Below are 24455 nucleotides of genomic sequence, written 5' to 3'. Positions count from 1 at the left end.
TCATTCGGGCAATGAAAATATCCTTGGCCGAATGCAGGTGTTGGACTGAAATCGGCAGCAAGGTTAACCTGGAGAGAATTTATTTTTGTTTTCGTGCACGACTCGCATGCAATAAATCGAATGTTGTGCAACCGTTCGATTGATTTATAATTACATAGCGGTTATATAGCCATCAATTTATTCGATGGTTATATTTATGCGTACATATATGTTTATATAAACAATATATATTACAATATACAATAACATACATGTTAGATTGATGAGATTTGGGTATTGTGTTGAGCTTCGAAGAAAGAATCCAAAATAGTAGTTTTTGGATTCTTTTTTCCTAATAATTTTATTTTCTCAACTTCTTTAGAAAACTGTTGTTATTATTGACATTTCTTTATATAATCTATTCATTTAATTTTTATTATACTAATTACATTTGCTTAACTTCTAATAAATATCATGCTCTATGGTCTCTACAGATGACCTGAAGATGGGAACATAAATAGTTACGACATGTCTATTACATATATATTGACTGATCCGCTCACGAGTATCTTTTTTATTACTAGACGAAGATTTAGATTCATTTATTAAATGTAAAAGAATACAAAAAGACAGGATAAAGTTATTGTATATGTATATCTTATCTGTTTGCTGAATAGGATATCTTTTCTGGACCAAATTAGTCGACATTAATGTACCCTCGGCGCACATTGTACAAGATAGATGACAATAAGTAGAAGTGGAATCTGGTATCCGATACCCCCACAACTGGATGGATCTTGTTTTAGAGAAACTGGGTTAAGGCAACTTTGTCTTTGAAAAGTAAATGATCGTTGCATTTTAAATTCCCTGGTATTGCTCTATCAGGAGATTAAAAGCTTAATTGCATTCGTTCGTTAAGATACTTCCTTCGGATAGTACATACTTGGATTTCGGTTATACTTGGATTAATGTACATAGATATATAAATTTATTTACACGTTCGATTGAAACAAAAATTTAACAAAAAAGATCATTAATTACAGAAATGATGAATTACGGTATTGCTCTGATAAGTTTGGTGATGTATATTTTATATTAACTCGAGACTTTTATTACAAAGCGAATAATGCATCCCAATTCTACTATTTATATTTGTTCCAATTTTATTATTTATTCCAATTTATTATGTAAGTCTAATCATAATTAGATTAGTTTTATCTACGTTTGGAATAGTTTGAATGATCTGAAATTCGATATCTTGAATAATATATTATTTATTGGTATTAAGATTTTCATTACTAAAACCTTCTTTGCATTATGAATTATTAAAATTAATATTTACTATTTATTTGCCTAAAGTAGTGTGAATATAAATATGCTGAATATGCTGAATCCACAGATGATAAACAAATTTTCATCATTATTAAAATTAAATTATAGGTATTGATTTCAATAATTATTATCAATCTCATTAGAGTTAATATGATATACGCCTGAAAACATGTGTGCAAATAATTTCAAAACAATAGCTTTAAATAATATTTGATTTTAATTAATTAACCATTGAATTAGTGTACCGCTTACAGGATAATGGATTTAATTTCATATATCTTTTACATCATTTTTTTTATTTCGGCCTAAATCTGATTAGTTACATATGAAATATTCTAAATATTATGATGCATGGCAAAGAGAAACGTTTTCAGAATTACATTGGGTTTATTTTTAGCAGAGCATGTAGAAATCAATAATATTACATACTTGCTATTCTCAGAAAATTGAATCAAGGTTTCTTATGCAGCAGAACCGAAGTAATAATATTATTCAATCAATTTTATTGCAAGTTAACGAATGCGATATGAATAAATCATAAAATATTTTTTCAATTACTTCATATATCTACATTTAAACTTTTATTTTGATTATATAAATACATGTATTTACATTTTATAAATAGTATCTTAAATATTTTATGATTGATTATTTTGAGAAATGAAACAAGTGTAGGGGAGACTGGGTACGGTTTTACAGGGGTACGGTTGTGACAGTCGCCATAACAGCTAAACTATACTGATTCGGAGATAAGTTCCATAAGGAGAAGGATGAGGTATGTGTGTTCGAACAAGTTTTTGTTATTGAATTAAGTTAGCGTCCTATGTGATCTGCACACCGTGTTGCTTTTAAGGAGTGAATAAACAAGTTTCTTTGTTCGAATTATTTCAATAATAACTGCTACTTGAAAACAGATATATTACGTTGTTCATTATTTTGCTATAAGTTCTAATTCATAATTTAATACTCACGTAATTTAATAATACGTAATAAGTATATTAGTAGATGATTACCAGCATTTGTTTTCAAAGGTGTGCGTTGGGTAGGGGTGTTAAATATCGTTGTGGACCTTGTCCTTTTAGGCTACTAAAATTGGTTTAATGATAAACAATAAAGTTTTGAATAATGAGTCACAATTTTATGAGTTACCAAATCTCAAAACTTTATCGTCACCATTTTATGAGTTACCAAATCTCAATTGTTAACTCTACAACAAAATGCTACTTACACCTAATTTTATATATATATATATATATATATCTGAAAATTAAAAATTACTTGTGAAAAGAATTAAAAAATCGATGTACTATCTCTGTGAAAACTATTTGCACCGACTTTGAGGTTAAAATTTGAATTGGTCCAACAACTAATGTATAGGTAACACTTCTTATTCCATTCCACTAGATTCATATTTTGCTCATGGCCTTCATCATTTCGGAGTACATTATATTTTATGCTGAATTTTCTATAAATCTCTGCAAGTACTAAATTATGCAAAGCTATTTCATGTTGAAATGAGTATTCATTAAATCCATGTACTAAAGCGCAAAGTAGCTAACGCAAGAATCAAATAGTGAATTCTTACATCATGCTAAAATCCCATTACTCTTGGCCGTGCTTTCTTCCAACTGACAGCTTGCTTATGTAATGCTACGGCGCGGTTTGCGAACTATTCGTAGCACCCAAACAGTGGGTGCGGTGGGGGATAGTGCTACGAGCATTCTACGAGAGCACCTATTCAATTATATACCAATGGTGAAAAAATATATTTGGTTAGATGAGTGTTTTGAACTGTTTTTGTTTTGTTTTCTCAATGAATATAAATATTTTTTAGAGGAACTGTAAAACAGTTTTGAAAACAAAGAAAATGAATATGAAATACATATAATTGAAAACTGAGATAAATAATAATTTGCCTTGTTTGTTAAATTTGTACCGTTATCTAATATTAGATTTAAACAACCTGAAGCGAGAGGATTAATTTCAATTGATGAGTTGATTTTAAAATCGACGCTAATTGAATCGCATTAGAATTCAATGAGTTGATTTTAAAATAATGTCCTTATAACAATCAAATTGGTCCTCTTTAGGGTATAGGCTATACTGATTTTGTAATTGTATCTTACATTATAATTGTGTGCTTGTAGCTTCATGAATAAAAAATAAGAGAAAAATGGTTCTTAAGTATAAGTTTTTTTTATACTAGGAAATTGCCCAGTAAAATGAATTATAGTAATCATCCAGAAATCAAAAATTAGAATTTTTGCTCATCTTTACGTTTCACAGGTTTCTGGACATTCTGGCATACAATAAAAAAAACATAAAAAAACATTTGATTTGTATCGATGGGGAGATGTTTTGATTATTTTTTGGCAAAGGCCGTTTTGAAGGCTCAGCCGTATAGTAGATACGCACCTAAAAATTACAGTTTTTGAGAAAACAGAGCATCAAATTCCAATGATTTGCTTGTGTTGACAGTCTGAAGAAACGATTAGTTTTTGGGGAAAGCAAAAAAAAATTATTTTTTATTTCAAAAATTAAATTTTTTAATTAACTTACCCAAATTGTTGTGAATCGATTCAAATAAAAACCATTTTATTTAATTAATTATTTCTTTCAAAGCATTTTTGATTTCAATACTGTTAGCTATGTAAGAAGTAATAATGTCGATTTGTTACGGATGTCAAAAAGCAAATCGAAGGATATTAGATTCCTAATGGCAATGTCTGGTGTATTTGACCGTCTCGAATCTAAGCACAGTTTTTTTGTATATATTCCTTTTTCGGTTCTCTCATTTGTTCGATATAGTATAAGACATTAATTCGGAGGCCGACAAAAGACTTAGAGACATGGAGAAAAAAGAAAAAAGCTTACAGGTTTTTATCTATGGATATTAATTTAATGTCATTTACAAGACTTTATCTACTTGCTTCCAGCTTTTTGGCTGTTTTCTATGTTATTTGTATACGTATTGAATGATATTTCTTGTAATTATTTAATATTTTTTATTTTTTTATTTAGTGGTTTGCCAACTAAAAATGCTTGTCTTTTACGTACATTAAATTCAATTTTATATTTTTTTGATATCGCTTTTTAGAGTTTGACTTTTGGTATGTTATATGATACTGCCCGATGATTACAATTATATACGAACGATTGTCTCAAATTTTTTTATTCAAGTAAAAGTCAATTCAGTTCAGTCAGTCAGTTTTATTCAAGTCAATAAAACGACGATCGACTCTACTATATTTGTTATTTATATAATTTCTATACCTCGTTCATTTCTCAACTTTTTCCTTCACTGATGAATGGAATGAAAAATTTGTATTGCGCGGTTACGCAATGAATTTATTTATCAAAGTGCTTAGCGATGTTTTTATGTGCCCTGAATATAAAGAAAAATATTTTCCAAAGCCATAATAGACGTTCTTTTCATAAGCGAAGAACTTATTTATATTTTGCTTATTTAGGTCAATGTGGCGCTACAATAAAATTATTAAGGGATTATAAACGGCCTAACAATAAAGATCGTGGAAAACGAGCCCTCTTTGTTGCGATAATATACCGTTTTTCAGGAGAAATAATCTTAGAGCATACAATGCGAGATGTGGAGATATGAAGAAGTAACTTATTTTTATAAAGAATTTTTTGAAACTTTTGTCTCTTCAGCACGTAGTAATGCTTAGATAAAAATGAAATATTCAATTGTGATTTATTTTTATAGAATTACTGCATTTTTTGTAATATTAAGGTTACACATCTTTTACCCTCAGTTTTATAATAGTATCATTCAAAATTCCATACTATATTTGTTTTTGAGATAATGGTAATAAACCTTGTTAAATGTATATGGATTGGTTGAATAATGTTGCTATAATTTCGCAAAAACTTGTTCCATCCTGGCCGTTCTATTTCACCCCGCCTATGGGGTGAAAGAGACAGGTGACTCCGACCTACCTATTTCTAAGTATTCATTAAAAATTATATTATCCTACTTTTGAATAATAAAATTGAGTTCTTTACTACCAAGTTTGAATTTCATATTTGAAGTTGGTTAGTAATTCTTGCACCTTTTTCAGTGGATAAAAAACTTACTTCTCAACTAATATTTGTGAGACGCGACATCAGTCGTCGGCGAGACGGTGTCGTTCGCAAAAAAGCGCACTTTCGGAAGAAGGTTGTCGGGAACTTTTTTCGCTCAATTCTTCCAAGTTCTTTTAAATATTTTAAGTTCTTTCAACTTAAAACATTTCCACAACTAGAGCGAATATGGTTTCTTTATTATATGGTTATTATATTATTTTATAGTTTCTTTGGTTGTGATGATTATTTTATGCCAGGAAGAAATTTATTGAGTAGTAGTATAGTATTGTATGATGAGTAGTATATATTTGTGAAGAATAATTAATAAGTGATCTATCGATACAAAATTCTGCAGTCTAGTAAACTCTGACCAAAATAATAGATCAAACACGAAAAATGCTTTTACGTTATTTGGATAGCTGAAACAAACTTGGTTTTTGTTCATATTTTAAAATTCACATCCATACTTCAAAAAAGCTCCTATATTTATTTTTCAGTTATTCACAATTTATTCGTTATTTATTTCTGTATCTATACTTACAAATACGTGTTATATTTTTACTTCTTATATCTTTATTCTATTAATAGTAAATAATTCTTGTTTTGATAGAAAATTATATCTTCAGTAGGTATTGCCTCTATCTACTAGCTTTTAAAATCTAGTCCAGTTGTTGAGAGCTTTTAAAACTTGATTTAAATTGCCTAATAATTTATTTTTTTATTTTCGTCGAATATATTAATAAACATGCATAAATTTGACTCTTTGCTAATAAAATACTAATTAACACAATAATAGCAATCGAATTATTTGCTTCTGGTATTGATTTTTTAGAATTATTTTTAAAACATATTTAGTGAATTCTTGATAATTAAATAAAATAGAATAATATAAAAAAATTAGAAAGATTAGAAATATATATTGCTATTAATTTATTAGTTAGCATCACCAATGAAGCATTTGTGAGTACAAATTTCATAAACCAAAATAAAAATAGTATCAGTTAATGAATGCATTTTATTAAAAAAATATAACTATTCCGTGAATTTAGCACAACTTTTTTATAATACTCTGAATGATTTTATTTGCTCCGTATTTTCTATCCTTTACATATTTTATAATTTATTTATCCAATTTGCATAACAAGTAAAAAGAAATTCCGAAAATGGGAATTGGTTTCAATTTATGCAAATTCGGTTACGTTTTTGTATGAAAATGGAGTATGCACATAATACAATACAAATCTCATTACATAAATTTCAGTAAGCAACGCTTTTATAAAAGCACATTTCCGAGAATTTGAAAATTATCTATTGTGCTTTGAAACTGAATATATTTCTTTGTAAGATAGAAAAATCTTTGTTTTAGTCTTATTTGGAAAAATACGCCTATGAATAATGTAAATCAAAAATAATAATAAGACAATGGCCCTTTTTGCCATTAATTTGAAAATTATCTATTGTGCTTTGAAACTGAATATATTTCTTTGTAAGATGGCAAAATCTTTGTTTTAGTCTTATTTGGAATATAACGCATACGAATAATGTAAATCAAAATAAAAATAAGACAATGGCCCTTTTTGCCTTCGGGCTGTCACTTCACTCCATATGCAGGGTAAAAGAGATAGGTAACGAATTTTTTAAAAATAACAAAAAACATATTTTTCTAATTGCAAATTAACTGCGCATTTTACTGAACATGGTTCAGGAATAGATTGTTTGATGAGTGTTATGTCTTGTCATGTTTTTCAATTGCGTTATATATAATACAATTATCGAAACACAAATGAGACCTTTGTTTCTCGCCTAACCCTATAGAAATTATAGGTTTTGAAATAATTTTTAGCAAAAATTTGAATTGAATAATATCAAATATATTACTTTCTAATCCGATTCCAATCACCAATGTCGCCATAATGAATGACTATTTACCCTCTGTATCTCTGTTACAAAAATAATTTCCAGTTGTACAATTTGTCAAGATGACATCTGGAAGCTTTAGAGTGCCGTCGTCTGAATTCTCTCCAAGTAACTTTGGTGGGAGTTTGGAACTCCGCACCCTTGTTATGTCAAATGAAATGTCAACGCGGGGAATAGAGATTTAGAAAGTAAGCTCTTCCGGCTCTCCGGAGCCCTAAACTTGCTCTAAAGGGATAATTTGGAACGCTTAATAACTGAAACGTAATCAGCTCAACTGTGGAGCAGGAATTTTGTCAGTCTAATGTCTGAAATAAAAGATGATAAAATACTTTTGCTACTAGCTATGGCTACTCGCATTTTATATAATTTCTGAACTCAATTATAGATTTAGTGTATTTTCGTATGTGATTATTTAAATTTGGTGTTGCCTTAGGAGCTCTAAAATATGTTCCCAACTGATTGATTCATATTGACACGAATACACCTACCATGAATGATGTAATAACAAAAGCAGCACACAAGTATAGAAACAAGCTAATCAGTCATCCAAATTCATTAGCAAATTCCTTGATAACAGAGAACTATCCAAGAAGATTGAAAAGAAAAGCGCTTCTGGATTTATGCCATCAACTCTCCTGATAAAAAATGGAAATAACTTAATCATTATTTATAAGAAATTATTTAATAAGTAAATAGTTGAAATTATATAATTATCACAAAAATATTGTGAATTTTATATCGAATGGAAAAACAACTACTGAGTTATTCTTTCCAAGATGCCCTTGTAGTATACAATGTTCCTTTTCGGTCGACTATTGTAAATTCATCAAATTTATTGAATGTCCTTTACTGGACAGATGTAAATTTAAGAGATAATAATAAGAAAATTGGTGTTAACTATCCTTTTAATGGAAATGTTTGCTTACACCAGAAAGTCCAATTCGGTCATATTTACTTGGCGTTTGAAGTCATTCCGGCTTATTTATGATGTAGATGAATATTTGATTATTCGCCATATTTGCTTGTTTTTGTAAAATATTCATTAAACACTTCTTTGAAATGTGATGGCTAAAAACTGAAAATTATGATAAATGGATGATGTTCATGGTCTAAAAGAGTATCTAAAAATTTTATGTTCCTACGAAATGTGGTTAAACTATAAAAATTCAATAAAGTTTGGAATAACATAGTTTAGGACATTCCAACTTGTTTGTGGACTATATTTAATACACTTACGGTTTTTATAAGCTTGTTTGCAAATTATTGTTTGATGTAATCGTTAACTTGATTTTCGAAAAATTTATCTAAATACCTCAAATCTAAATTTTTATTAATTAAGTAAATTATTTACGCACATGCACCTACATCTAGTTTATAATTTATTCATCTACTTTCTATGTGGCACTAAATTCGACTAAAACAAATTGCTTTATTTTTACTCAATCTATTCCAATAATTTTAACATATTTTTGTCATTGACAATTTTCACCTATTTTCCCTTGTTTCTAAAAAATCCCTAAAAACTCATTGACGTGATTAATGGACGTCTCTAAAAATTGTTTTGAAATTTCGATAATTTAAAAAGATCAATATGAAATGGGCTAATAATTTATTTGTAAGTTTGCTATTGATATAAATATTTTAGTTGATTCTAAAAATTTAATTTTCTTTTTTTCCGATTTTCAGCAGCTGTTAAAAATCTATTTCAAATATTTTGATCAATAATTGTTTCAACTATCGTGACGTCTGCAATCAAAACAATTTTAGTACAGCTTTTGGTAATTGAAAGCTTATGACAAATATGTTTTCTGGTCACGTTATTCTCGATTTATTTCAAATACCCATCTGTTTGACAATTCTTTCTCTGTTTGCATGCATATCGATATTATCAAAGCAAATCGGTTAAATTGAATTCGAGACGAGCTTTTGGAAGGCGTCGTATTGGTCTGTTTTAGGCTTCGAATTTGCATGAAAAAGCCAAGAACTTCGGTTTCATCTCTTCGATCACATATTTGTAATCTGCATATCTAAATGAAACTTTGTAATCACTTGTGCAGACTTTAACGATGATATTTTAAATTGGAGAGGTTCATATTATAAAAGAATGAAATATTGATATTTTGCCCATATGCTTCTATCGTATAACGTAATAAAAAATTTGATCAATTTATAAATTACCAAAAACTAAAAATTTAAAATATATATATATATATATATATATATATTTTAGAACTTTGCTTATGAATATTTTGAATTACGCTAATATGAACTGATTTTGTATAAAATGTATATTGAGTTACAATTTGTATATAAATAAATTCTTTTATCAGTTGATAATTTTATATTAGCTGACTCGTAGCATATTAATATTTATTATAATTTCTATATCATCCCATTTATTTATTTATTACCTACTGCATAATTTAGTTATATGGGAAGAGTTTTATATTTCAAGCATTATATTTATACAATATATCATTAACCTTTATTATGATAGAGTGATAAAGCAGTCATATAATAACAAAATATAATGTAGTTCATAATATTTTTCTTACTAAAACTTATTAAAATAGATGGAATACTTAACAATGCATTCAAGATATTATCTTTCCACTGCACGATTTATGTGTCTACAGCAGAAACCTCTCAGAAAAATATTTTACCTTTAAATTATTTTTTCTTAAGAAACGAAAAGATATTAGTATGAGTATATATATTTATATATATATATATATATATGCACATATTTAACTTAAATCACTTAATTATAGAACTGTAGCAGTTATGGTCAAGTCTTGGTTTATATAATTTAGCATTTTTTTGGCATGGAACTTTTAATTATGGCTATGATTACATTTTCTATAAAAACGTTAGTGATATAGTACCTACTTTATTACTATATCAATGTATTATTACTATATAATGTATCACTTAATTTATTAATGGTATAATAAAACGAATTGGTAACAGTTTAAATAATTACCTATATATAAATAAATAATAAAATAAGCATTACATATAAAAGTATATTCTAATAAGCAAAGTATGCATGCTTTGACAAGATGTAAATTAAGAATTGCAACTGAATGCATTTTTTAATAAAATGCCTAACTATTTTAGTATGATTGAATTTGATCAAGTGACTATGAATATTTTAATCTGGATATATTGTGCTTTATTCAAATTATATGGATCTATCACACATGAGCTAAATCGCATGGAATCGTATGCGAGTATATTTAATAGTTACCAGGAGTAGATTAAAGAAAGAACAATCTATTGATTTACTATAAGTAATAAAGGCTCTCATTGAATTTTTGATTTTTCTTTTAAAATGTTTGAATTTTTTTTAAAAAAAAAAACAGTTAAAAAATAAATACACGTGATATCTTACTATACCTCTCCCTCCCCCACGTGATATTTCGTGATTTTTTGTCAAACCCTCTCTCTCCTTAAAAACCTAACGTGATTAATGAACGTCTCCTTATAAAATAATAAGATTCTGATTGCTATTATATTTGTAAATAATAATAATAATAATAATAATAATAAAATCTGAGAAAATTCTTATTGCATGTCTTTCGCCATCAAAAATACTAAATAAATATGGGTGCAGGACCAATGCATGGTTTTAAAGCTACTTCCTATTGCTACTTTTCATTACAGAAGCAAAAATGCATATTTTTAACTGTAAGCATATATTTTATTTACCCTTACAAATGGATATCGCTTTTGCATGATATCAAGTTGTCCGGAGTATATATTCGAGTCTACTACTTCATTGACTCAAGGTCCTTATTGTGGCCATTTGAGTTTGCGTTTGAGCTTTAACTGAGACGTCGATTCTGCGCAAAATTATATAGTTGTAGCATTTATCAAAAATAGGTTAACATGGCATTAATGCATCATATTTCGTTCGTCGAAATGGAACTTTTACCGAAGCTGTTTGTTGTGTTTGCAGTTTCCGCAATATTTCATTCCGCGAATATTATCCGGAAACAAGATCCTTCCAAGTGCCTCGCTTTCCGGGCCCGTTTCTTCGCCGGTACGATTATTTATTCCGGTCGCATCAAAAGGGAATGTTTACGAGAACCTATTTAAGCAGAATTGATCTCTATCTTCGAATTTACTTACCGTTCTTCCTTTAAGGATTCTGCTAAAGACGATTCGGTTTAATAGGCGGTCACCTTTCTCCCGTTTCTTTCAAACAAATTTTCAAGAAACGTAAAAGAAAATTTAATCTTTGATAAGACGAAGACATTTTAATGAAATGCTGTTTACTAATATTCTTATTAAAAGTCACATGTCATGTATTTAATTTTCCAGATTTTTCGTTCTCGAACAATATCTCAATTTCTTATACTTTTTCCCTAGAAGGAAAACCTTTTTATTAACTTCCCGTAGGATAAGTTATTGTAATAGTCCAAAAATCGAAATTGAAAATTTTTATATTCCTCGACGTTTTCAAGGTTTCTGAACATTTTGGCATACCTCTGAAAAAATGGAAGTGTGTGTGTATGTATATATGGATACAATTTTTCGGTCACGTTTTCGGGCGCACGGATCAACCGATATGAATGGTTCAAACAAAATTCGATTCCTATTGATAGGCAGATGTGCTGATTAATTTTTGGCAAAGGCAAGTCCAGCAGTTACGGAGATAAAGAGCAAAGAGTGCAGTAAATAGAAATCGAGTTTTTGAGAGAACGGAGTATCCGATTTGAATGATCTAAAAACATTCAATTAGTAATGATTGGGAGAAGTGGTTATTAGTTTTTGGCAAAGATAGGCCCAGGCACTTTGAAGATACAGAGCTAGATGTTAAGAAAATGGCAGTTTTTGACAGAACTAAGCGTCCGATTTAAATAATTTAAGGAACTTTTTGCTTGTTTTAACAAAATAATTGATTTTGGATTGTGGAAAAAAAATTTTGTATATCGAAAATAAATCAGTTTTTATTTTTAATTCTGACTAAATATCTTAAAAGTTATACTTTAAACAAATAATTTTAACTTTGCAATTCAGTTTATATAATTTTTATAAATATTAGACAATGTTATAGTATTTATTTATAATAGTCTATTTGAAAACATTTAATATTCCTCGAACATTTCGTTACGGTACGGGAAGTTCCAGCAATTTGCCTTTAGGCACGATGCCATACACCCCACTAGTTTTACAGTTGTATTTTGCAAAATTTGTTATATAAAATGTTATGCAGCTCTTATATTTTGTATCTTACTTTTACAAGTGATTATATAGTTGTATTGATCATTGATACTTTTCATCAGTTTTGTATATGGTACAACTTTGCCTATAATTGCTTTTTTCATATCTCATCCATCGCTTGCATATACGTAAAATTTTAATGTTTTTTCCATATTTTGATTAAAATTTTTCTTTATCTCGATGACTCAGATGAAGCACGATTTCGCCAACTTTTAATTACACGTCACATTGTACGTCCCTGTAGGTCGCAATGCACTTGCAAGACGGGCAGGTAGTGCATTGTGTAATTGCATTTTACCATTTACCATATACCTTGTACCATGTTACCACATAATAATATGAAATGAGTTTTATACACATCTCTTTACTTCGCACTTTTGTTTGTAATCTGTCAGAGCTAATGTAACAGACTCTGAAAAACTACTTGAGTCTGCGCATTCGGAGCTCCTGCTCTTAGAACTACAAAAATCATTGTCATGGATATCGAAAATAATAATAATACATTATATTTTACTAAAACACATTAATGATCATAGTATTATCGTATGCTATTTATTTTGTAATCATGTCACGACCTATCTATTCAATGACATATATCAATGGTTGCCATTAATTATAAGAACAGAATGGACGTTCATCCTAACCAACTAGCATGTCATTTATATCAGGAAGACCAGACGACCAGGATTAAAAGAAAAATACATTACATTTTACTGAAATACATTAATAATCATAGTATTATTATATGCGATTTAATTTGTAATCATGTCATGACCTATCTATTCAAGAACATATCTCAATAGTTGCCATTAATTATAAGAACAGAAGGCGTCTATCCTAACCAACTAGCATGTCATTTATATCAGGAAGGTCCGACGACCAGGCTTAAAAGAAAAATACCTGAAGATCTAATATAGTTCAATTAACTATAATACTTTTATTTTACTACATTTTATTGTTTTTTTCTCTTCTGTTTTTAGTTTTTTTTTACTATATTAGCTCTAGTAGATACTCCGCTGAGGGTATCTACTAATTCGTAAACAACTAATTGTAAACAACTTGTCAGCATTTTCTGCTAAATGTAATTATATATACAGATTGCAAAATGAAATTAAAATTAAAAATTAAAAATGTCATGTGAAGCTAAACAAAAGAGGTTTTCATAAATCACATAATTATATAATATTAATATATTATTAGTAGGTATTATTTGTTAGTTAATTTTTATTATTATCATTAATTATGATTACAGTTTTTTTAAATTATTGAAGTAATTGCTTTGTATTTATCATACCTTCATGTAAATCCCGTGCCACTTAATAAAGGGATGAGGTATTCATATTAAATTTTAATACTTGCGAGCTCGAGAGCAAGCAATCAGATTTTATATTTGTTTTCTTTTGTCCTTAAGAAAAGACAAAAAGAATTTTGATTGCAATGAATTATTTAAAAAAAGATTATTAAACCTGGACAACAGGTACTCCAGGTGTTATTATATATGAACTTAAAATTGACGATTTCAATATATTACTCTGGGAAAAGAAAACACAACACGTTAGATAGAGAAACGTCATTATATATATATATATATATATAATATATATACATATATAAAACTTGTCTAAATTTTTACAACATTGCTATCGGGAGACAAACGAAAATGCTTAAAAATCCATAACATTTTTTCGTTGGTAATTTTTTTTTTGGTTTTGAGTACTGTTGTTTAGTTTTTGAAACTTTAATATAATTTTGTAGTTATTAAAATGTTTTATGAGAAATACTGTTGATTTTAAGTTTGATTCAAACGCTTTTTCATATAGCCCCTACAAAACATGGGTGCAATAAATAGGATCAACTAAAGAACTAAACCTTTACCCTGACCAAGGTGTGAACATTAAAAATTAGTAGATAAAAAAGTAAATTAAGTTAATAATTTTACAAGAGATAAGCTAAATAAATAGTTATTCCAACAATGCTGATGATTATTTTTGATAAAATATGATGAGTTAGCTGGAAGTTTTACTGAACATAGTCAGATAGTTGTTTGTTTGATATGTGTTATTTGTTGTCATATAATTGGTTTGGTTTTTGCAATATAATTCAAAGTTAAATTGGACTTTTGTGCCCCACCCTAACCTAAGTAATTTTTAAAATTTTATAAGTTTTTTTTATAATTGATATCGAACATCCGATTTTCTTGCATCCATAAAATCCTCTATCCTTTTCGACTTGCGGTAATATAGTTTACAAAAAGTTGCTTTGGCTTCCTATATTATTTATGAGCTTTATATAATACGTGTTATTATTATCAAAACCACAACTTTATGTATTTGATGCCATTTCAATATGATGTGTAATATAAAATGTTCATACATTATCTTAAAAAAATCTTTTGATGTAACCACATTTTATCTTAACCAAGATGCTATCATTTTTAGTGTTTTAAGTTGTTTTGTACACTCGATTGTACAGATGTTTTACATATCAGCTAGATAATTTACTAATTTGTGAAATTACTGAATATTTTTATTTAATATTGTAATCCTATTTTTGAATTTATGGATGTTTTTCAGTTGGTCTTTATTATAGTTATGTCTAATGGAATAATAATATAATTCTCAATTATAAACAGCAAAACAAATAGACCATCCACGGAGCCAAGTTTTTTATATTTAGGAGGCAAGCTTTTTTATTGTTTCATTATTGGTTATAAGATTTTGGTGATATAATTCAATATCAAAACTGCTAATATAGATAAAAAGTTGTATCAAACATTATATATTATTTTCATTGCAATATACGTTCTGCAAATATTTTATTATTCACAATCAGCTCAATTAGCAAAACGTAGTGTATCGCAAATATAATTCCTATAGTGAATATTTAATGGAAAATTAAATTTACAATAATATAAGTTTCATTGAACTAGTTTCCCAAGCGATATTTCAAAAGTTCATTGTCCATAAAATAGTTTGTTAATAGCTCTGAACGAAGTTTAAATTAAATATCTGCTTTCTCATGAGATGCAATTTCATGATGTTATTTGATGAAATCAGTGAAATTCTGATTACGTTGTGAAATGGGACTCATTCGTACGAAAGCTTTGTACTACGATTAATGATATTCGTTAGTCTCACTTGTTGACTATAAAACTTTATTACCCAATAAAATTTCAATTAGTACTTTGCTTGTTTTTATTGTCTAATAGGATTATGTGCAAGTAAATTATATTCATGAGAATAATATATTATATTGTCGAAATTTTAGATTTAAAAAATTACTTTTAACTTTAAAAAGTCGTCGAATATTGTGAATTCTCAATGAAATGAAAATAATTCATTTGATACAAATTTTGGAGCACTGCTTGAATTGGATCATAATTATCATAAAAATAATCTAATTTTAACCCAGGTTATTAGATAATTAGATATCTCGTTTACAAAAATTATTGTTTCTATATAAAAAAGCTTAATGGCCTATTAAGTGATATCAGGCAATATGATATCAAACCTGCTCCTGAGAAAATTTATATGTATTCTAGTTGAAATATTTTAAGAAAAATATCCCGGTCAGTCTTACTGCATACAAAAAGAAGAGTTGACCTGTAGGCTGAGGGAAAGGATAAAATACTGAGGCTGAAATGTATGTCAGATGAAAATCACAGCTTATAAAAAACATAGTTTTGATTCTAGTGCCTCTAGTGAATAAAATAGCTAAATCGAAAAATCTTGTGAATAAAATGAAATTTTTCAATATAGAATTATTTTTTCTAGTTTGCACGTAGTTTTCTCATTTATCATCAATCAACCCATTGCTCTTGTTAACTTTATTTATTTCTAATGTATTTGAAATCCTGTTTCCTGCAAACGCAAACGACATGGAACAATTGCAGATTCTGCGTCGTAAATTACATCGATTGAGTGATTGATTGATTCTGCGCTTGCAGATACTCTGTCGGACTATAAATAGAGAATTCTGTTAGAACATACGAACGATTATCGGTTTTTGTACAAAAAATACTTACAGTTTTACAGAATTTTTACGGTTGATGGAAATACCGTTAAAAAAATTCTTAGATTCTATTAACATTCTTGAATCGATTTAAAAAAAACTATATTTGCTGTTGTTTCACGAAGTCGTCGTTTGGTTGAATTCGCAGTTTTCGTATGTATCCTATTTTAGTCGTTTAATAGAGATTAGTTAATAGTATAATTATAATAAATAATTAATTTGTATACATGATAAAATATTTAAATATTTCATTCCATGGATAAATTTGCCTCAGTTATGTTCTGAATTTATAATACGTTGTATGAGAATGGTTGTTTATACAGGAGAGCTGTTCATATATGAAATAACTGGGTAATTTAGGGTAGTTATACAAATTCATCTTATTGTGGATCAAGGACAAAAATTTGTACTAGTATTAGAAATTTACACAAGTTTATTCTATAAAAGTTTTCAAACTATTTTATAATATGTTTTTCAAAAAAAAAAATCTAGAACGAAATTAACTAAATTGCAATTGTTTTGAGATCGTGATTTATCTCATTACAAGTCTATCAGCAAAAAATATTAATACCTTTTAAAATACTTATTGTAAATTATGATTGATTATGGATTAACTAACAACTTTCTACCACAAAGCTTGACGATGTACTGTATATGTGAACTTTTGTGTGAGAGTCATAACTACCAAACCATTTTGATTAATTTATTTATTTTGAAATGCTTTGTTAATAATGTTAATATCTACTGTTTTGCTTAATATTTACTTTTTCGTTACAGGAAGAATCTCGTGTGGCGCCTCCAAAAATAGCCGATAAAAAACGTTGGATTCATGATCCATCAAGTAAGTTGAATGAAATTAATTTACAATAGAGAAATTTGACCTTATATTTTACAAAATAAAAGTAATGAAATTAATCGATAGATTCACTAAACTGCTTTGTAATATTTACAATGTAGGATTTAGCAAATTCGAGAAAAATGCGTAATAAAGTTTTTATCACCCTATATTGTCCTTTGCTAATATTTATCTCAGCTTATATCACAAATAACATTGATTAATCCCTGAAAACGTCGTCTCAGGGATATACCGCACTTATTACGATTTCTCACACCATATGCTATAAATTAAGGAGGTCCTGGCAAAGGACATAAAGTAGAATATTGTTAGTAACCGCTATGATATATAGCCTTCTATATGATTTAGAAGATCCCGATGGCCTTTATTCTCATCACATTGCCATATGAGAATTTATAGCTCGTCCGCTTGTGTTTGTAAGTAATGAGGACAAAACTTATATTGAGGCGGTATATTTTATTTGACAATATTGCCATGCTGTGATATATATTAATAGAACTAATTTATTTTGGCAAAATATGTCAGATTTATGAAATTATTAGAACCGAATGAAAGCTACAATATTTTGTAATGGATTGATGCAATTAAAACTAATATGGTTGATTCTATTTGAATTTTATTTATTAGTGCTCTGCTGAAAAGAGCTTTTCTTCCTTATTCATATATTATTTATACTTGAAATCTGCGGAAATTCGATAATTATTTCATATAACTTCTATAATAGCTTACATGTGGGTGGGGTAAAAGGGGCCAACTGAAACTCTATCCTAAAATAGTAAATAAAAATGTAAATTCAGCTTGAAAAATATTTTACAAGAAATAAATCGAAAGGATAGTTATTCCATAGCTGATAAATATCTTTGACGTAATACCAGATCAAGGTTATATACAGAGCTATTTTTGTTAAAAAATGTAACCATGGTATTGGATAGGTTAAATGTTTTTGCTACTTGTTTGTCCCATTTTACGCTACATGGCAAAAAGGATCAGTCGACAATTTTTTCTACAAGAAGGAATTACCTGGGAGTTTTACTGAACAGTACAACTCCCAGGTAACTTTACTGTAGTTGTTTTTTGATATGTGGTATTTGTTGTGATGTAATTGGTTTCGTTTCACAATATAATTGCTCAAAGTGAAATTTGACCTTTGTGTTCCGTGCTACCTTATAGTACATAATAACATTAAACAGTGGTTAACCACTGAGTTGCAACTACACGTAGCTTCCAATTTTTCTACTTATATCAATGTTTAATATCTTCTGATGACAAATGGGCAAATGTTTAAATGCATAATGAACATTCTAAAAATGTTTTATTCCTTTTATATGACTTTGAGTGTTCTATATATTTTAAATTAAATTTAGCCGAGTTTTGGATGAATCCCCACTGATTTATCCACCTTAAACATTTCGAGAAAAGTTTGGCAGTTAAATTAAATGAGAAAAATAATCTGATCCTTAGGCGCACTATGTATCTCAAATAGAAAATTTACAATTCATCCTAATTCTCATTTCCCTCGTTTGATGAGAATTCGCGCAGGAATATCGCGTTCGTGGGGCCACTTCAATTTTCCGAGTGTGGCACTCGGGAGAATTGCCGGTTCTGGGAAAGTTCTTTAATTTTTAAACATGTGTACGAAGTGAGCCTCCTGTCTAACCATCCGTGTTATTACTGCCTTGGTTCCCAATGGAAGGTTTCAATGAGATTATTCTTTTAAAAAGCAAAAGTGTATTGATGGAAATCGCTGCGATGAATGCCGGAATCCAATAAATGGTCTGAGTGGAATTGGACGTAAACAAGATACCCGGACACGGAATTAAGGGATTCTGAAATTATTTCAAAACACTCTTATTTGATATATTAACACATCAATAATTGGAACTGATATTCATACTAAAACTTTATATGAGAAAGTAAAATAGTAACGTTTTGCAGACATTTACTTCGGTTGGTATTTGTAATAAAATTAGTATTGATGAGGATAAATTAGAAAACTAAACTTTTTTCTTTTGTTTTCTCGATTTTCAGCACTGTTGTTGAATTTACGAAACCTTAATATAATTTTTAAGTATACGTTACTTAATTGTTTTATCACATGTTTTGTTAATTTAAGGTAAAATTCAATTTTTTATATAACCTCTATAAAAAGCTCAGACGTGGGTTGGGTAAAATTGATCAATTGAACCTTAGGTGTAAACAATAAAAAAAGTAAATGAAATTGAATTAAGGTAAAAAGAGCAAATTTACAAGAGATAAATTAAATAAATAGTTATTCCAACTCTGCTGATAAATATTTCTGACGAAGTACTAGATCAAGGTTATATACGTTGTTATCTCTGTAAAAAATGATTCCATTATATTTTGCATTGGCTAGCTATAATATCTGCAATAAGCTTCGTAAAATCTCTTTGAAATTGAAAACAAGACATATCCAATGTCGTGGAGTGAAAACGACAAATAAAAAAAACGCGTGTCTACATGATGATTTAACTGCGAATTCTACTGAACATAGTCAGATAATTATTTATTTGGTATAATTGGTTTGATTTTTACAAAATAATTGCTCAAAGTCAAATTGGATTTGTATTGTCTGGTGTATAGTGCACATAAATTTTATTTCGTAGAATATCTGTTCTGACGTATTTTTGTTTTATTATATTGGCCATGATGTTGACAATCTTCATGGCATTGAGCTTTTACACGGAATGGTTGCAACCTCTGGTAGAGGGGGTAGCGGAGAGTTTAATGGGACTAATAATTCACTTCTATAAGTAAAGTCCGCTCAACAACATAGATAATAAATAGCCAATAAATATATATAAAATAAATACATAATATACAAACAAATCAGCGTTTAATACAGTCTACAGCTACATGGGTTAAATTATAACCCAACAACCTAAGTTTATCGAAGGAGAGTTTTAATTAATGCTATAATTACGTGACGCACATACAATATCAAAAAAATAAACTGATATTTCTATTACTTCAAAAATACTATACTTTCTATCTGCATTGGTAGATTTAGACAGAAAGCTCCAAAGGTTGCGAACCATTTCATTACAGGATGAGAAGATCTCATGACCCAGAGTCGTAAGACTTAGTTCCTAGCTGACTTTGCTCTATAGTCTATTGTGTTATATTCTGTTTCCTTTCCAAACAGACGCTTAACGGTTGTGCGAAAACTTTAACTTGAATCGTTCAGTATAACTCCACTATGAATGTTTAACCGAAGCGCTCGCTCGTTATGTGTTTCCACTCATGGGCATACTTTATGAATGCGAATGTGGGATATCCCATATACTCTCGTAAACGCATGATACTTAACTTAATGTGAGAATATATCGTGGAATTGGTATACATAGCACTAGAAACCCAAGGGTATTTTCAATTTTCTTTAACGCAAATTATTGAAATCGAATATGAAAATACCTTTCTAAATTTTTGGTTTTTACGTACCTACTTACCATAAAAAAATCATGAATCAAGTGTACTAGTGGTGCAAAACATCGTGCCTTAAGGCGAATTGCTGGAACTTCCCGTAAATTTTTTAAATAGTCCAAATGGCCCAAAGAGAGAAAGATGAAGTATGATTGTTCCAACAAGTTTCCATCATTGTATTTAGTTACTCACATTAGCATGATGAGTAGAACTTTTAAAGAGTCTAAAAAAGTTTCGTCTTTCGATTTCTTTTAATAATAACTGTTTATTAGAAATATTTATTGGCAAAGTTGTAATAACTATTTATTTAATCCATATCTTGTAAAATTATTTTTTTACTTTAATTACATTTTATTTACTATTTTTTATTGTTTACACCAATGCCAGGGTAAAGGTTCAGTTGGCCCATTTTTGCCCCACCCACGTCTGAGCTTTTTATAGAGGTTATATAAAACTGGTGATGCAAGACATCGTGCTATAAGGCGAATTGCTGGAACTTCCCGTACCTTAACTTAAAAAAATAGAATACTTCATAGGATTCAAAGCGAGAAAGATGAAGTATGATTGTTCGAACAAGTTTCCATTATTGTATTTAGTCAGTGCCTTACATTAGCATGATGAGTTTCCTTCGATTTATTTTAATAATAACTGTTACTTGTATAGAGATGGATCACTGTGTTTGTTATTTTACTGTAAATTGAACATTAGTAGTTATTTACCAGCAGTTAGTTTTCAATTAGCTTAGATAATTTAACTCTAATGATTTGTTTTCAAACGTGTGCGTTGGGTACGGTTGTGACACCGTATCCACCTTTTCTCTTGTGGGTACTCTTCTTTTTCTTGGATTTTATGAAAAATACATCGTATTTAATGACAGAATTCTGTAGTTTCACGTAAACAAATGTTCAAATTGCTATTCAATTTACTTTTCTCCTAACTAACAGGTGAATTAAAAAAATATTGCTGGTGAGTGGCACAACCGCACCCAATCTTTCGAATTACATCTGTACGCATAATTTGATTAAGGAGAAATCACAAAAATAAATATCTCGGTATTAGCTTAGAACCTTCTTGCTTTCAAGCTACAAGTTTTAGCTATCAAGCTCGATATTCCAAAATTTATCGTATAATTTCCCTCAAGAACAATTTCAGCTACTAGAGCTCGATCCGGTCATTCAATGACACTATTAATTATTAAAAATATTGTTTTCATATTATTACCCCGTTATCCCCATTGTGCTTGATTTTCACGTTTATATTCATGGTTTGAAAATAGATTTCATTTCGGCCGCGTTGTACCAAAAAGCTGATAACATAAATGTATTGTTTCCAAATTCACTTCACATAAATTTTCAATATCGTTTGTTCAGTTTTATGCATAGCACGACTAGAAAATTGCTGAGTGCCAGCAACACGTATAAAATATATTTTATGGCCCCAAAACACTTCAAAAATCATGTCTCCGGGAAAATTGCCTGAAAACAAATAAAATATATGGGTAACTAAATGTAGTACGTTGTCGCAATAATATATTTTTAGAATTTAATAGAAGTTAAAGGGATAAATCAAATGTCAAGCAAGTCCCTCAAAACCATAAAAGAATTTTCTATTTATGTTTTATCTTTAGAAAGATCGGCTACGGCAAATTTCCGCCTCTGCAAAATTATGTAATTCCGTGTAATCTGCAGCAAACTATAACTATTATTGCGACGTGTATTAAAATCAAGTGGTCTTATAAACTTTTCATACTAGACTTGTTCCCTCAAGTTATTCAAAATTTATGCTGAATATTCGTATACAGTGAAGATTAACATAGAAGATTACCATTCTCGAAATAAATTATGGAAATTAATTGCTTTTTTCTTGTTGAGTGAAATAAGCACAAAATTTGATTTTATTAACTTGTTATATAAAGCAAGACGAATCGAATTGATAATTTATAAGATTCTGATTGTTGAGCCTAATCAGGTAGTAATGTTTAAAATGTTTGAATACATAATTTGCCCAATTTTTGTTTCGACTTTTCATTAAAAAATGGGTAAAAACATTTTGAATTATAAGAATTATCACTAAAAATTCAATGGTGAGCAACATGTTTTATTTTGTACTTTATACTATACGATATCTATGTAAACTTATTATCTTTCTTTCCACTACATAATTATATTTATTTCATAAGGTTAGCAAAAATTAGTTTCTCTATTAGAAATATCTGGAATTTGTTAATATTGAAATATATTAAAATTCAAATTTGATCGGATTTATTTATTTCTAAGTAGTTCATTTCAAGACAAGTATTATCATACAATATAAAAATCCGGCAAATGATGATCAGTAATAAAAATAGTATGGTTATTCTGCAATTGACATAAAAAATCACTTTGATATACATTTACCCATACCATCAACTCCATATATTCTATTATTGGATATAATTCAATAATTTGCATGATATCAATTTTCATTCATATTCGAAATTTAAACTGACATATTTTTCAGATATATTTAGGCATTTTATATATTAAACCATTCTTTTCCACAATTTCTATTTTCATCTGTGCTCATATGTATGTAGGTTATCGATTTTCAAATATGCATGCACGATTCTATTACAAACTATGTTATTATAGGCATATTTATTTTCTCTTTTATTGTAATGTAGGTCAATTGTTGATTTTTAAAGTAAGCATACAACATTAATTTATATTTATGTACATTCTAAATATTGCCATATACAGCAGTCTCCTATCTGATAATAAAATTTACAAACAATAAAATTATAATCTGATGAGGAATAGGTAAAGTAAAAATTAAATGTTCTGCATTTAATTAACACTTTCCACTCGGATGCTGCTCCGGCTACAAAATACGTATTATTTTTGCAAATCGCGAGTGGAAAGGGTTAAGGTTGATGATGATAATTTATTGGATGAAAACTTTTATGTTATATTTCAACTATATCTAAAAAGTAATTTATAGCCCTACCCTAATATAAGTAATTTATATTAGAGTAAGGCAGGGCACAAAGATCCAATTTGACTTTGAGCAATTATATTCTGAAAATCAAACCAATTGCAAGTAGAGCTTCCGATTAATTATTGGAGTGGGGTTGTAATCAAAGCTTAAATTTAATCTATATATTTTAAGATAATTAAATCAACTTTCTTTACCGTTGCTTAACCTTCTTCTACAAATCGATTTAGTATCAACTTTTATGAATACGTGTGCCTACATTACTCCAATCATTGAATCGTTTTATTTAATCTATAGTAGTAATGTAATGGTAAGAAAATCCATACTGAATTTCTATCACAATTCCATTATATTGTATAACAATCGTCCTTTCTTCGGATTCGAAACGGCGTATTATCTGCATATATGCAAGTTGCCTTGCCCGTATATAAGGAATATTGTGGTTTCGACGTCCTTGTTGCATTCGGTTCAGCCGGTAATACTGGTACATGTCAAAGTAGTATCTGAGGCTGAGACGAAACATTTTATAGACATAGTTTAGTAGGATTTGTTTAACAATTCGATTAAACTATTTTTGAAGTGCCGATGTTGATATTGACTTACTTACTTACGATATGTTTTCTACCAAGACTAT

The 24455-nt window shown here is 28.7% G+C and overlaps 1 protein-coding gene across 2 annotated transcripts in view; it reads left to right on the top strand.

The window, feature by feature from the left end:
* LOC113372519 (proteoglycan Cow) overlaps positions 1-24455 on the top strand; it is a 198874-nt gene that overhangs the window by 95108 nt on the left and 79311 nt on the right. For both annotated transcript variants that reach the window (XM_026612855.1, XM_026612856.1), the window contains exon 2: positions 17329-17392. In XM_026612855.1, coding sequence (XP_026468640.1) covers positions 17329-17392 — 64 coding nt within the window. The remainder of the gene's footprint in view (positions 1-17328; positions 17393-24455) is intronic.

Source organism: Ctenocephalides felis, unplaced genomic scaffold (genome assembly GCF_003426905.1).
Source record: "Ctenocephalides felis isolate EL2017-DRISC unplaced genomic scaffold, ASM342690v1 CF-g0.4_SCAFFOLD_01604, whole genome shotgun sequence".
Lineage (NCBI taxonomy): Eukaryota > Metazoa > Arthropoda > Insecta > Siphonaptera > Pulicidae > Ctenocephalides > Ctenocephalides felis.
This window is presented reverse-complemented; position numbering and strand designations above follow the sequence as displayed.